This window comes from Haemaphysalis longicornis, unplaced genomic scaffold (assembly GCF_048455015.1).
Source record: "Haemaphysalis longicornis isolate Haplotype H1 unplaced genomic scaffold, Haemaphysalis longicornis Haplotype H1 scaffold_5, whole genome shotgun sequence".
Classification (NCBI taxonomy): domain Eukaryota; kingdom Metazoa; phylum Arthropoda; class Arachnida; order Ixodida; family Ixodidae; genus Haemaphysalis; species Haemaphysalis longicornis.
In genome coordinates, this window is record NW_027526385.1 from 188,611,780 (window position 1) to 188,625,600 (window position 13,821).

The following is a 13,821-nucleotide window of genomic DNA, read 5'->3' on the forward strand; positions in this document are numbered from 1 at the left end:
AGTTGTACAGTCGGGAGCTAGGCGTAAGTATCCGGATTTGTTCAAGAATTGCAGAGTGCGAAACTGCATCAAACGCCTTTTGGAAGTCTAGACTCACGATTGCTCTAAGTTGGGCTGCGCTCGGATATGCGTACACCTCTTGTTGGATTCGCAGCATTGTATCCTGTGTTGACCTGTGAGCGCGGAACCCAGTCATAGTCCAGTCAAAGAATTGGCTATGTTCAAGAAGCCAAGTGAGACGATGCAGGACCATACGCTCCATCAGTTTTCCAACACAGGACGTAAGTGAAATTGGGCGTAGACTGTTCAAAGCAAGTGATTTGCCTGGTTTTGGAATAGGGCGGATGTTAGCAGTCTTCCACTCAGGGGGGATACAGCCTGTTCGCCATGCTTCATTGATGAAATTTAGAAGAGTTTCTAGAGCGGAGTCCGGAAGGTTCCTTAAGTGGGAGTATGTAATCAGGTCCGGTCCTGGTGTTGTGTGTCGTTTGCAATCGGTGAGTGCAGCGCGGAGTTCAGCGAATGTAAAATCTGCGTCAATAGGTTCTTGAGTGGGACAAGTGACAGGATGAGGCGGCGGAGGCAAAGAAGGAAAAGGAAAGAAGGAAGCTTGAAGTTCGTCAGCCAAATCAGCCAAGCTAAGACCTGTCTGCAACCGCAACGATGTGATGTGCGTGGATCGCCGTGCCTGCCCGGACATGGAACGGATAAGTTGCCAAATCCGAGTTGTATGCAGTGTTCCACTCAGAGAGTCACAGAAGGACAGCCAGTTGGATGTTTCAAGAGTGCGCGCATATTCTAGAGCCTCGATTGTGAGAGCATCGATGCGTGCTTTGAGGGAGCGATTGCGCTTATTACGCTTCCATCGGCGCATAAGCGCATGACGCTGATCCCAAAGGCGTAAAAGATGTGTATCAACAGCCGGACGTGTGTCAGAAAGAGCAATAAGCTTGGTGTTATGGCCATAGGAGTCGAGAATTGCAGAATTCCAGGTGCTTAAATCAGATATGGCAGCCGTATCGATTGATTCCCGGAAACCATTCCAATTAGTGAGGCGAGCACTTCGCGGTGACGGAATTGAAGCTCCATTCAAGGGTACAGTTGTGTGAATAATGTGATGATCGCTGCCTAGAGAATTATCCTGGACTTCCCATATAGCCGAAGGCAAGCCTATTGCCCAAGTGAGATCAGGAATCGTATCTCTTTGGCAACTATTGCCTTGTCGTGTAGGGCTGGTTAGATCATTAAGCAGAGAAAATCGGAGTTGCTGAGTGACCCGCCTTAGGAGTTGACCTGATGGTGAGGTGTATGTGTAGAGCCAATCAGGATGGTGAGCGTTAAAATCCCCAGCCCAAATAACAGCATGATCGCGGTAGGAGCGAAGGATCTTACCTAACCACCCCAAAGCGGGTCTCGCCTTAGGAAGCCAATACGAATTCATGACAACTAGTGGGATAGAGCATCCAGGAAACTGAGTGATAGTAAGGACCGATTCCGACATAATAGAGTTGTATGCGGAAACATCTACCTGGTGAGTTGGTAATGTGCGGAGGACATATGTCACAACATAGGTACGAGGATTGGGATCGCGGCGAGTCGGTATACTGGGCTGTATGAATGAATCGTACCCTGCAATGTTGTATACACCGTGGGTTTCCTGAAGGAGTATGATAGATGGAGGGTGTGGGAGGGATTGAAGGTAAAGCCTAAAAGCGGAGATTTTACGGCGGAGTCCGCGACAGTTCCATTGCACTATAAGTGGCGGAGCCATGTCCAGTTAACAGTATTTGTCGAGTCCGTAGATTGATCGAAGGTCACGTACCCTGTCCCTGACAGTCTCACGAACACCAGGTGAGGGTGAATGCCGGGCGGCAGGTCCAAGGCCGCGTAGCTAAGCGTGGGACGTGACAAGCCGCTGAAGGAGTTCATGTTGACGACGGAAGTGTTGCTCTTGTGCTTGGTAGTGCTTTTCTTGGGCTTGAAGAAGCGGTTGAAACAGTTGATGAAGCAGCACGATGCTTCACCCCACCACGCTGTACACAGCTTGCAGGTGCCATGCGCGGTGGCCGCCGCCGCCGCCGTCAAAGCGGAGCCGCCGTACAGGCCAGCCGCCTTGTCGTTCCCGGAGATCTAATCCCCGCGGCAGCGGTCGCGCCGTTATTTCTCGCGGCAGGTACGGGGAACAGCGCCGTTCGCTTGTACGCGCTCGCACCAGGGGCGAGTAGATTTATGTATCCTCGGAAACCTATTATTGGGCGTTTGTGTCCGCCCTGGTGTAGCCGTCGGCGCCTGCCTCGCCGGGAAGCCGGTCGTAATCTGTCACGCGGGGTATCGGCGTGACCAGGACAAAGGATTGCGCTGTATCTGCCCGGGGATAATTGAATCGCTATGCCAGAGCCTGCTTTCTTCGAGGCTCCCTCGTTCGGGGCTGATTAGGACGCTGTAAGGGCGGAGAACTCTCTGTCGGCAATTCGAACGCTCATGCCTTGCTATTGAGGGCTTTTGGGGGATCTGTTCTGAACCTCGGCGAACGGGGTTTCTGCGCCTAATCCGCGTGTATACAGAAGACGAAAGTGACTCGGGTGCGGTAGGGTCAGCGCGAACAGTGGCTTAAATATTGCAATATGTTTTGAGCCGAAGGTTAGTCGATTAACGATAGGTAATCGGCAGGTAATTTTGCTCGCCTCCCTATAATCCACAAAATTCGCGACTGAAGGAACAATAATTCGTGTAATTCTGGAGGATAACTGCCAAATGAAACCTTAATTAGGCCTCTCTGCTTTGTACCAGAACCCTTTGAAGTCGGCTTCATTACTACGCACAAGTGCATTCTTGAAACCTACCTTTAGGGACATAATGACCAGTCTAACATCATAGTATGAAAGGCCCAGCGTCTTCAATTGATGATGGTTGTAGGGTTTAACGCGCCAAAGCTGCGCCTGGGCTGTGATGTGCGCCGTAGTGGAAGGCTCCTACGGATTAATTTCTACCACGTGGGTAACGTGCGCAAAAATCTCCACACACGGGCGTTTCCGCTTCCCCCTACAGACAGACAGACAGACAGACAGACAGACAGACAGACAGACAGACGGGCCGACGGACAGACAGACAGACAGACAGACGGGCGGACAGACGGGCGGACAGACAGACAGACAGACAGACGGGCCGACAGACAGACAGACAAACAGACAGGCAGGCAGTCAGACGGGCCGACAGACCGACAGACAGACAGACAGACAGACAGGCAGACAGACGGGCCGACAGACAGACAGACAGACAGACAGACGGGCGGACAGACGGGCGGACAGACAGACAGACAGACAGACGGGCCGACAGACAGACAGACAAACAGACAGACAGGCAGTCAGACGGGCCGACAGACCGACCGACAGACAGACAGACAGACAGACAGACGGGCCGACAGACAGACAGACAGACAGACGGGCGGACAGACGGGCGGACAGACAGACAGACAGACAGACAGACGGGCCGACAGACAGACAGACAAACAGACAGACAGGCAGTCAGACGGGCCGACAGACCGACAGACAGACAGACAGACAGACGGGCCGACAGACAGACAGACAGACAGACAGACAGACAGACGGGCCGACAGACAGACAGACAGACAGACAGACAGACGGGCCGACAGACAGACAGACAGACGGGCCGACAGACAGACAGACAAACAGACAGACAGGCAGTCAGACGGGCCGACAGACAGACAGACAGACAGACAGACAGACGGGCCGACAGACAGACAGACAGACAGACAGACGGGCGGACAGACAGACAGACAGACAGACAGACGGGCCGACAGACAGACAGACAAACAGACAGACAGGCAGTCAGACGGGCCGACAGACCGACAGACAGACAGACAGACAGACAGACAGACGGGCCGACAGACAGACAGACAGACAGACAGACAGACAGACAGACAGACGGGCGGACAGACAGACAGACAGACAGACAGACAGACGGGCCGACAGACAGACAGACAAACAGACAGACAGGCAGTCAGACGGGCCGACAGACCGACAGACAGACAGACAGACAGACAGACAGACAGACGGGCCGACAGACAGACAGACAGACAGACAGACAGACGGGCGGACAGACGGGCGGACAGACAGACAGACAGACAGACAGACAGACGGGCCGACAGACAGACAGACAAACAGACAGACAGGCAGTCAGACGGGCCGACAGACCGACAGACAGACAGACAGACAGGCAGACAGACAGACAGACAGACAGACGGGCGGACAGACGGGCGGACAGACAGACAGACAGACAGAGGGACGGACGGACAGACAGAAAGACAGACAGGCAGACAGAGGGACGGACGGACAGACAGAAAGACAGACAGACGGACGGACGGACGGACGGATGGACGGACGGACGGACGGACGGACGGGTTTCCTCATTGTGTCCACACAGAAGTGATCAAGCATTTAAAACCTAGAACAGCTGCGCCACTTTGGCCGCAAGAACGGTGTTCGTAGACGGACGAGTGCTTCCTCTGCCCATTGTCGATGGCATTGCTGTCCGACTAGCAGGGGAGGTTCCGAGCACAGGCACGCTATTAGAAGGCTTTTAACATGCGAACGAGGTTGTAGCAGTGAGGCAAAGCTTTAGCATTCTTTCGATGCTTTGATAATAAAGCTTTTTTTTATAATCAATCAACCTGAAGACAAACAATAAACAACAAACTGCGCGCTTAGAAGTAGATTTCGCTTGGGCGGAAAATCTGGAGTGCCATAAAAATCACAAGGTAAGAAATTCATGCCTCAGCGCGCGGAACATGTTGGTAATAATGAAGGCGTAAGACGACTTCATTATTACCGTCTACTTTGTTGTACACCGATAAAGTTTTTTCAGCACCAGCTCCTATAAGATTCTACACTAAACCGAAGAGCCACGCAACATTGAACGGTAAGAACTTCCTGAACTGTTTTCACATCATTGGCATGTGACCAAGGAGAGGAGTTTGTTGTTGTTTTGACGTCATTAACGATTGACCATAACAATACAGTCCCCTTACGAAATTCCGAGGCACGCCTGTCGTTGCATAGTCAGCCCGGACATTATCTATTAATAATGTAACTCAGTAACTCTACACACAAGTGGGAATTTCTTATAAGCAGATGGACCCACTAATTAATTAAGTAAACTACTTTGCTGTGTTAACAGAGAACAGTATCGAGCTGAACCTGTACATGCACTGCTTCAAAGGCAGCGGATATAAACAACACATATTTTGTGCTAGAACTTATAAGGCAGTGGAAACGCAGCGAACTTCATCCAATGTAGACGTAAGATTTCCAGCTCATATTACCGTATGCTTTTAATAAAGCAGGAGGAATTCTATTAGGACCAGACCGAATAGACGCCTTTTGGCTGTTTGATTGTGCCATAAAGATATAATTCTCGCACACGAGATTGGTATAGTTATAAAATAAACGCTTTTGCTGAGAAGAGCCATGCATGAGCAAGAAATTCCGGGATACCATTTCCTTGGCGTCGAATAGGCTGACGTTTTCTTGGCTCTTTGGGCGTGCGCCTGGACAAACACAATTCCGAAAGAATTCGGAGTCCCACGCCGTAAAATTTTTTTTATGACAGTGATGTCACCGATCTTTCCGGCAGAGTTGTCCGCCCCGAGATCTCCAGTGTGCGAATTCTTATTGCCACGGAATTGCTTGGGATTTGGCGGCTCAGTTCATATCGACTGGAAATTTGGGCTTCTAAGAAAAAACAACGACGGTAGAAAGGAACCACTGTCAGAATGCTGCGTTGTGTTCGTGGCTCCTTTCTACCGGACTTGTTCTTTTTTTTTTTCGTTCGAGCTAAATTGGCAGTGGATATTGCCATGATTCGGTATTTGTACGCCGTGCTTACCTTTGGACTGCTTGTCGTACTTCAAAAGGCCAATGGAGGCAAATTGCAACCTTGTTCAGTTTGAGCGAACTAGGCTTTAATGGCTCACTCCGCTCCAATAATTAATTGTCTACGAAATACGTTTTTCAAACCAAAAAAATGCGAGAAGCGTTGAACAACTTTCAAATTTCGCGCCGCACGACGTGATGTTAGGCGTGACGCAATAGAGGAAAACACTAATAACGTACGTATCAGTGTGTTAACTGCATGTTTTCATTAAAATAATACGTTAAAACGGAACTAGAGGCTCCCAACTACTATCGACCTATCCGGTTTCTTGGCGGTGGCTTACGTTGGCAGCAGCCAATCGCACAAAAAGTTTCTGTGACGTCATAAAGAAATCGCCGGAAAGTGGGCGGGGAGTTGCCATTGCGATTCATCTGTTTTCCTTTAACGCCTTGATTATTTTTTTTTTGAACTTTGCTATAAAATTGGCATCAATTGTTGCCGGGACAAGGCGTTGTTTCTAATGAACCAAACTTGTATTTTTCTATTAGCCCAGATGGCAATGTGAAGCTTACTTGAAAAACCACTAAGATAGTAATAATAATAATCTCGAAAGTTGTTTCATTTAGGTTAATACGAGTGGTAGCGTTCGAGAGGGAGGATCGTCACTCGAATGTTACTATCTTGTTCTTTTTTCGCACCATATTAATTCGGTTTAGCCACCACTGCAAGGTCAACGGACCCACGTTGAGCTTGGCGTCGTTTACACTGTCGTCATCTTCACGAGCGCGACGCTGCACATTGATATCGGTCAAATTATAGTTGTCCACACGTCGAAGGCGTTTACGAATGCGTCCACACTTTAAGGGCCTTACGGGCGTCCAGTTGCCTCACATCTGCCCTCAAGCAATCCAGTTCGGTTTGTCAATTTTTCCAATGGCATCTTAACGGGACGAACTCCAGCGGCCCACCCTGCGGAGAAAATTCCTTCCCGGCTCGAGTAAGGCTTCTCCCCCGAACCGCCCATCTCTTCTTCCTCATAAAATACACTGCGTCGGTTAAGTTCACGTATGGCGTCATATCAGGTACTAAAGAGGCAGCATGCAGATCTTCTCCAGGCTGGACTAAAGGCGTCCGGGCAATACGAATTCGAAGATAGCAGTGTTCGGCTAAGTGCGCGCTTTATTCCTTCTCGGAGCAGACCGCAGTGCAGCTGCTTAGTTATGTATCTGTAAGCTGCAAGGATTCCGGGGTGGGGCGCGGTCGGGCGTTTCGTACCTTCCGGTTTAGAATAAATAAACAAGGGCAGAAAGTCAACATATCTCGTTGCATACGCGCTGGAGATTAGGCGAGAGATTCCGCGGTTTTCATTTCTTCGCCGAAAGCGAGGGCGAGACGCAATGCGCCACTGAACGTGGTTTATTGCACCCTCCTCGAAACCGTTGCCGCGTACGTGATACTCCGCTTGCCCCCTTCCAGCTTCGTCGTCTTGTCGCTCCGTTGTTCCCCGTCTACGCCTTTGTAGGCCCGTCGCCTGCGGATCGTCTGCGGTGTGTTCTTTTCGACTGCAGCCACCAGCGTCGGCGGCTGCTAGGAAAACCGCCGCGGGCGTTAAAACGCAGCAGGAAACGATCTAAATGACAGTTTTTTCTTCTTTTCTTCTTGTCCTCCGCCGCGAGTGATGCGCAGCGTCGCCTTGGAAGTGAGCGCGCGGAGAAGCCCTTGCTTACATAACCGCCGAGTTGCATGTGCGCGTGCGAGAGAGTGGGGGTAGTACGTGACGAGAGGGGAGAGCGGCGGCTGGGGGGAACGCAGCAAGAAAAGTTGCCAACCCTCTCGCCTTCTTAACGGAGCGGGAAGAGGGCCGTTCGGCCGTTCCAAGTCTCTCGGAGCGTGCAGAGCGGCATGGCCAGAGCGAACCCGCCCGATGTGGCCGTTCGCACGGTAGCGCGGAGCGCACGGAGGCGGCGAGGCAAGTGTGTGGTGTGGCCGTGACGTGCAAGACGCCGACCGCCGCCGCGCGAGTGTGGCTGACTGTTCGTCTCTTCTCTCCAGCGCCGGAGACCCAATTTCGAGCGCTGCTGCAGTCTCCGCTTTCGGCAACAACCGCCGGAAACAGTGCTGTCGCGTACTGCACCCGTGACCTTCCTGCGCGGACACGTATCGTGCCATCCGTTTCCGATTTGACGGGCAGGCGATCCGTCGTCGTGTCACCGTTGTCGTCTGCTCGCCGCTCGCTCGGAAGTGACGTCACGCCGCACGCGCCGCGCCAAGTTCGCGCTTTTTGAGTCGTCTGCTGCGGCCCGGCATCGCCCGAACCTTCTCCGTCGTCTGGAAAGAAACGAGCCGAACGAAGCCGACGCGTACCAAAAACGCCGCTGTCATCGGGTTTTCTTCGAAGACGATGAATTGTGCAGTCGCTGTCAAGCGCAGATTGCGTTATCGCATTTGACGCTGATTTGGCGGCTGCGTTATTCGGCTGTCGGAATGGAACCGTAAATGCCACTCGCTCTGCCTGGCTGACGGTATACAATCGGTTCTTCCCGCCAGCTGCGAATGCGCTCTAGAACACCTGCGGGATTCCGTTGCGGAGCTCGCGTTCGGCTGCGCGCTTACGACTACCGCTTCTTCGCTCGAATGTAGCGGGCCTGTTGCGGCGAAGAAATTTTTCTCAGTGTCGTCTGCGGACGCTGCCTCAGTTGTTTTTGCATTCTAAAAAAATAACTGACTCCGAGCGCTTCCGATTAGCGTCGGAAGCGAAACCGTTCGCGGCGCCGGACGGGCGCTCGCCTATATTTCCGTGACGCTGACTTTTCCTTCGACGGACGAACTAGCTTCAAAGGTGGATATACGCGCTCCTTTCGGCGGAGTTCTGACGTACGCTTCAACAACGTGACGACGCGGATCTAGAGGACTGCGGTTGGTGTCAGCGGTTGTGTTAAACTGTGCCTAGGCCGACGGAATACCCACAGACATGGCAGCGGTTGTGCAAAGACGACAAATCAGAAGGCCCACCGGTGAGCTTTTTATTCCTGTTTTGTTTGGTTGATAAGTAGAGATACCAACGTTGCGTGTGTTTGCTAGCTACTCTTCTTGTCGGTAATCTCTTGTTGTGCACTACGGTGCCACTTTCGTATCTCTCTGTTACGGTCGCTAACACTTTGCGTTACTTTGCTGCTCATGTAATGTGGGGCTTTCGAAATGGTTTCTACTTTAAACACAAGGATAACATGACGGCAGTGAATTCAAGCAGTGTCTGTCCTCATGGGTCAGACTCACTACTGCGGTGAATGCTGACGGACAATAGACTCAGCGTAAGAGTCAGGTATGTATCTTCAGGGGGAATTCGGCATTGTAAGCAGCCTTTTAATAACCTGAACAGTTTTGATCGGATTTATACTATTCCATATTGTGTTTACGGGGGCACGAGGTCGCGGGTTCGATTCCCGGCCGCGGCAGCTGCTTTTCTGATGGAGGCGAAAAGCGAAAACGCCCGTGTGTACGAGATTTCGGCGCACGTTAAAGATCCCCAGGTGGTCAAAATTAATCCGGAGCCCTCCACTACGGCGCGCCTCATCGCCTGCGTTGCGTCGGCGCGTTAAACCCCACAATCAATCAAATCAACAATCAATCAATCAATCAATGTTTACGGGGGCTTGATCCCCCTCCACCCGGACTGCACTCAGCCCAATGGGATAAGTCATTAGCTGTGACGCCAGATACAAGGACATAAAAAAAGAACTTTTCTGTTCAATTTTTTTTTACTATTTCTTTCGTGCGAGTGATGACTGAGCAGGGTAAGTCGCTAATGAAGACAATGCATGAGGTTTGTAGGCCTTCGCACTGTTGTGAGCGCTATCGGCGGCACATTGCGGGGGAAGATTCTAGGTCATCATTTTAATAAGTAACCCACTAAATGTACCGCGTTCTGTGCTAGCCATCTATTAATTGCTCACATTGAAATACGTTGAGTACAAAATTTTGCGATGCCAGATCGTCTTGCCAAGTATCTGGGTTGATACTATGAGGTGACGGATCGAAAAACGTACATGAAGCAAAATTTCCGTGACAGATACATAGGCACAATGATTCAGGATTTGAAAAAAAAAGGCAAGAAGAGTGAGAAACCGATGACAGCATGGTTAATGATGTATCCTCAATCGTTTCACTTTCACATATAGGCTTGAACTGTATGGGGTCATCTCCAAAATAACCCCTTTCAGAATAGGCACAATTTGAGCTAGTTGGATCATAATTGATTAAATACTGCTCAGCCTAAATTTAACTGGGGTCGCAGACAATGACGAGAGTCAGCGCAATTGTGCTTCGTCTCTCGTCATTGTCTGCGTCCCCAGTTAAATTTAGGCTGACCAGTATTTAATCAACCCCCTTTCAGCGCGTAAACAAAGTTTCAAAAATACAACTATTCTGACATTTTAAACCCAATAAATTACTCGTAAAACATTATAAACGGGCGCTATATAAGAAGCGCACTTAAATGAGAAGCGGTCCTAAAGTAAAGCGTTGACGCCGCATTATGTTGCCTAGATAAGTTCCGTTCGCTGTGAAGAATTCTGCACGACGTCTGCTTGCCAACATAGTTTCACGACCGCCTTACTGTTCAACACTCGTCGAAGGGTGGATTCAATAGGCCGAAGTGTGGGCACGATTCCCATGTTCGTCGTGATGTGGCGTAGCCAGAAATATATGTCGGGGGGGTGTTATAAGCCACCTGAAAAAAAAAAAAAAAAGAACAACGCGAGACAGCGCCAGGCGCCCAAACAGTATCTGTCATTTTTCTGCATCTATTAGTTTCTGGGGATGTTCCAAGACAGACACTCCCCCGCCCTTCGATACTCTCTGGTCGAGAAGGAATAACAAAAGTGACGACGTTCTGTAGCGGACGTGAACCTCTACTTCTTTCGTATACAAAAGGAGTGTGACGAACTACGTCATAGTTATATGTGCCGAATCATTGCAGTGAAATTCCGCAACAGGCAAGTCACGCCTGACAAAGACACCAGCGTGAAGTTGAATGCACGGCTCAGTCATGAGAGACATTTGAACCAGTGAAGATTTCCAAAAAGTCCCGGACAGCTCTCGTCTAATATCGACGTTGCACTCTTTATTCTTATACACACCGGAGTAACGCAATAAATCAATAATAAATGTCAATAAACATGAATGACATATAAATAATAAAAATGAAAACCAATTTGTTCTGCGTGCGAAGGCATCACCTCGCCTGGTAGACTCCTCACTCCTCCTTTCAAAATTTCATCATCCTTAGACGGTTTATCTTTCAAAGGCGCCACTTAAATGTGACAGATCCTTAACAGGATGAACTCGAGAGATGCTCTCCTCCTTCGCTCATTGGAGCACACATAACGTAGGCTTCCAGAGAAACGCATATCTAACGTTTTGTTTTCATTTTTGCCCCTTTCGTGATATCTTAATTACCCCCGGACGGCGTGTCCCGGAGCCTTGCAATCCGAAAGGGTAGGAACGTTTTATTTACAACTTTTTCGGAACGCCGCTTCATTCATTCGCCGTTTCTTTTCCCGAGGCAATTGGACCACACGAGCGTTATCCACGGCCGCTAACGCCCGACCCCCGCGGGGGGGTGTAGAGATATACATCAAGCGTCAACGGTCGTCGTGACTCCGACGACCTTCTGGCTTTTAACGCTTCCTGCCCAAAGCGTGTTGTCCTCTTTTATTGCACGAAGCCGGTGCAGTCGTCGCGGAAGCTGAAAAGTGACTCGCCCTCCTCGAGTAAATATAACCCTTGCTCCGGCGCCCAGGGCTTCCACCCGGTGTTATCGGGCAGCAGCGGAGCGTCCAAGGCTGCTCGTCACGCCGCCGCGAGTCTGAAAAGCGCTGTTTTTCCTTTGACTTGAAAGAGGAGTTTGCGCGTTCGTGTTTCGGAGAAGTTTTGTGTGTCGACGAGATTTATTAGCGTCGTTGCTAAGCAGGGTCGTCGGAGCCGCTTACTCGAGTAAAGTTTCACTTGAAGAAACTAAGAAGCAAGCGAGCGTTTTGCTATAGATAGAAGCATACATTTAAACGTTTGAAGGGCTAAGAGACGTAAAGATAGATCGAGAGAGAAAGAGAGAGAAAGCAAGTTTATTAAGAGCACTAAGTATGTTCTCATAAGAGTGGCTCCCTCTTGACGGGAATCCATGCGCTGTCGTCCAAGGAGGTGATCCGAGAGGCGCCTATAAACCCTCCTTATAACGCAGTGAATGATTACGAAAGCGTGAATTTCGAATTCCCTCACGTGTTCTGTCGTTTATTACCACCTCATTTGCCCTCTTAAAGTTTTTTTTCTCCCCATTTAATATGTGTATGCCCAGTCTTCAATCCACATCGTTCAGACACCATTCGACACATTGATCTAAACACCATACACCAAGGAGCACATGCCGCATTAGATAAGTCCTTATAACACGAAATAGACAAATTTGCAGCCAAAGTGGCCTGTCGGGAATAGTTTGACGAAGGACGACCCCGGCGGAGCCTCCGTACTGTCAGTAAATGGAAGAAAAAGTGACTGGCGCTGAAGCAACCTGTGTAATCCCTTTCTTCATATCCCATTTTCCCCACCAAGTGGCTCTAGCCCTCCAGTTATCTTTGTGATGTTCTTTTCCCCGGGGCTTCTCCTCCAAGCCGCAGCAGCGCTGAGGATCTGACCCCGGGTATCCTCAACCGACAGACTCAGCCTCCGATACAAAACTGTACATTTATTTACAGCCCGGCGGGCGACTAAAAAACAGTACTCGCGCGGAGCCCGAAGACAACGGACCGAGCTCTCCTGCGCCCGGGCCGCGTCTCCCTGTCTTCATCTTCCCTTCCTCCTGACGCTGACGGCCGGGGAAGAAGGAAAAGCCAGTTGTCTCCGTCGGTGGCCATCGCATGTGGTGGTGGTTAAGGGATCCGGTGCGCGCAAACGTTCGAAATGCGCGGCGTCTCAAGGCGCCGCGCGACACGTGCATTTCATTTGTGCGCTGCTCGCCCCAGGGCCCCCGCCAGTTCGTGCGTCGAAGCGCCCGACACCTCCACCACCACTGTGAAACATAACTTCAGGAATGTTTCACACACGAAACACACACCACACACACGTTTGGCACTTGCACCATCGTTCCTTCAGTTTGACGACACAACAATCAGCACGGCCAGTGCCCCTTGACCCTGGCTACAGGTCACCATGACAAATAGCCACAATCCTCATCCAGCGTATTCAGAGCGAGCGGCCTTTAGCAGGTGGTACGCACCGGCCGTCATCGTCTGAAAACCCCCTTGCTATGCGGCTCACCCCGTCGCACAACAGTAACAGGGGCCCCTCTCCTCCCCGCTTTCTCGCTCGAGAAGGAACCGCTTCTGCCTCGCCGGCCTGCGTTGCAGCCACGCTGCACTGCGGTGAAGCTGGCTGACGCTTCCTCCCTTCTTTGTCCGAACATCCCAGTTCAGCCAATCCTGAGCTCGGAGCGCCGTGCTGCACTACGCGCTGTTCGTCAGCGTAATCAGCAGACGGCGGCTTAGCGTTCACACCAACGCTGACATGCAATGCTGGAGAGGCTATTTCTTCAGCCACTCCTGCAGTCCTACCTGCAATTACCTGGGGCTGCACTACACGAGCGGCCGTACCCTGATTTGCACTTTCCTCTCTCACTTCGCTGGAGCTTCCCATGGCAATCGCATTCTCGCGACATGACATCTCGGTATCTAGAGAAGCACAGGATGCAGTGGGCGTGACACCAACTGCATCCTCGCGTGATTCCCGGGTTGCTGCATCCTGCAAAGCTCTTGGCCGCTCGGCCATGCTCCCGGAATGTTCTGCGCCTCCGCATGCTGCGACGACGGGCTCAAGCTCACCTGAAGCCAGCCCCGGCCCCTTCAGAACGGCTGACTTAAGAACCTCATTGTCCTTCCG

General features: G+C 51.0%; 1 protein-coding gene across 2 annotated transcripts in view; it reads left to right on the forward strand.

Moving 5' to 3' along the window:
* LOC144138901 (uncharacterized) overlaps window positions 1-13,821 on the forward strand; it is a 917,654-nt gene that overhangs the window by 576,783 nt on the left and 327,050 nt on the right. Inside the window, exon 1 of one of the 2 annotated variants that reach the window (XM_077671410.1) lies at window positions 7,429-8,906. The exons of the other annotated variant lie outside the window; for it this stretch is intronic. Within the exon in view, the coding sequence (XP_077527536.1) occupies window positions 8,864-8,906 (43 nt within the window). The 5' untranslated portion in view covers window positions 7,429-8,863. Of the gene's footprint in view, window positions 1-7,428; window positions 8,907-13,821 lie in introns of those variants that run through there. 2 annotated transcript variants of the gene reach the window in all.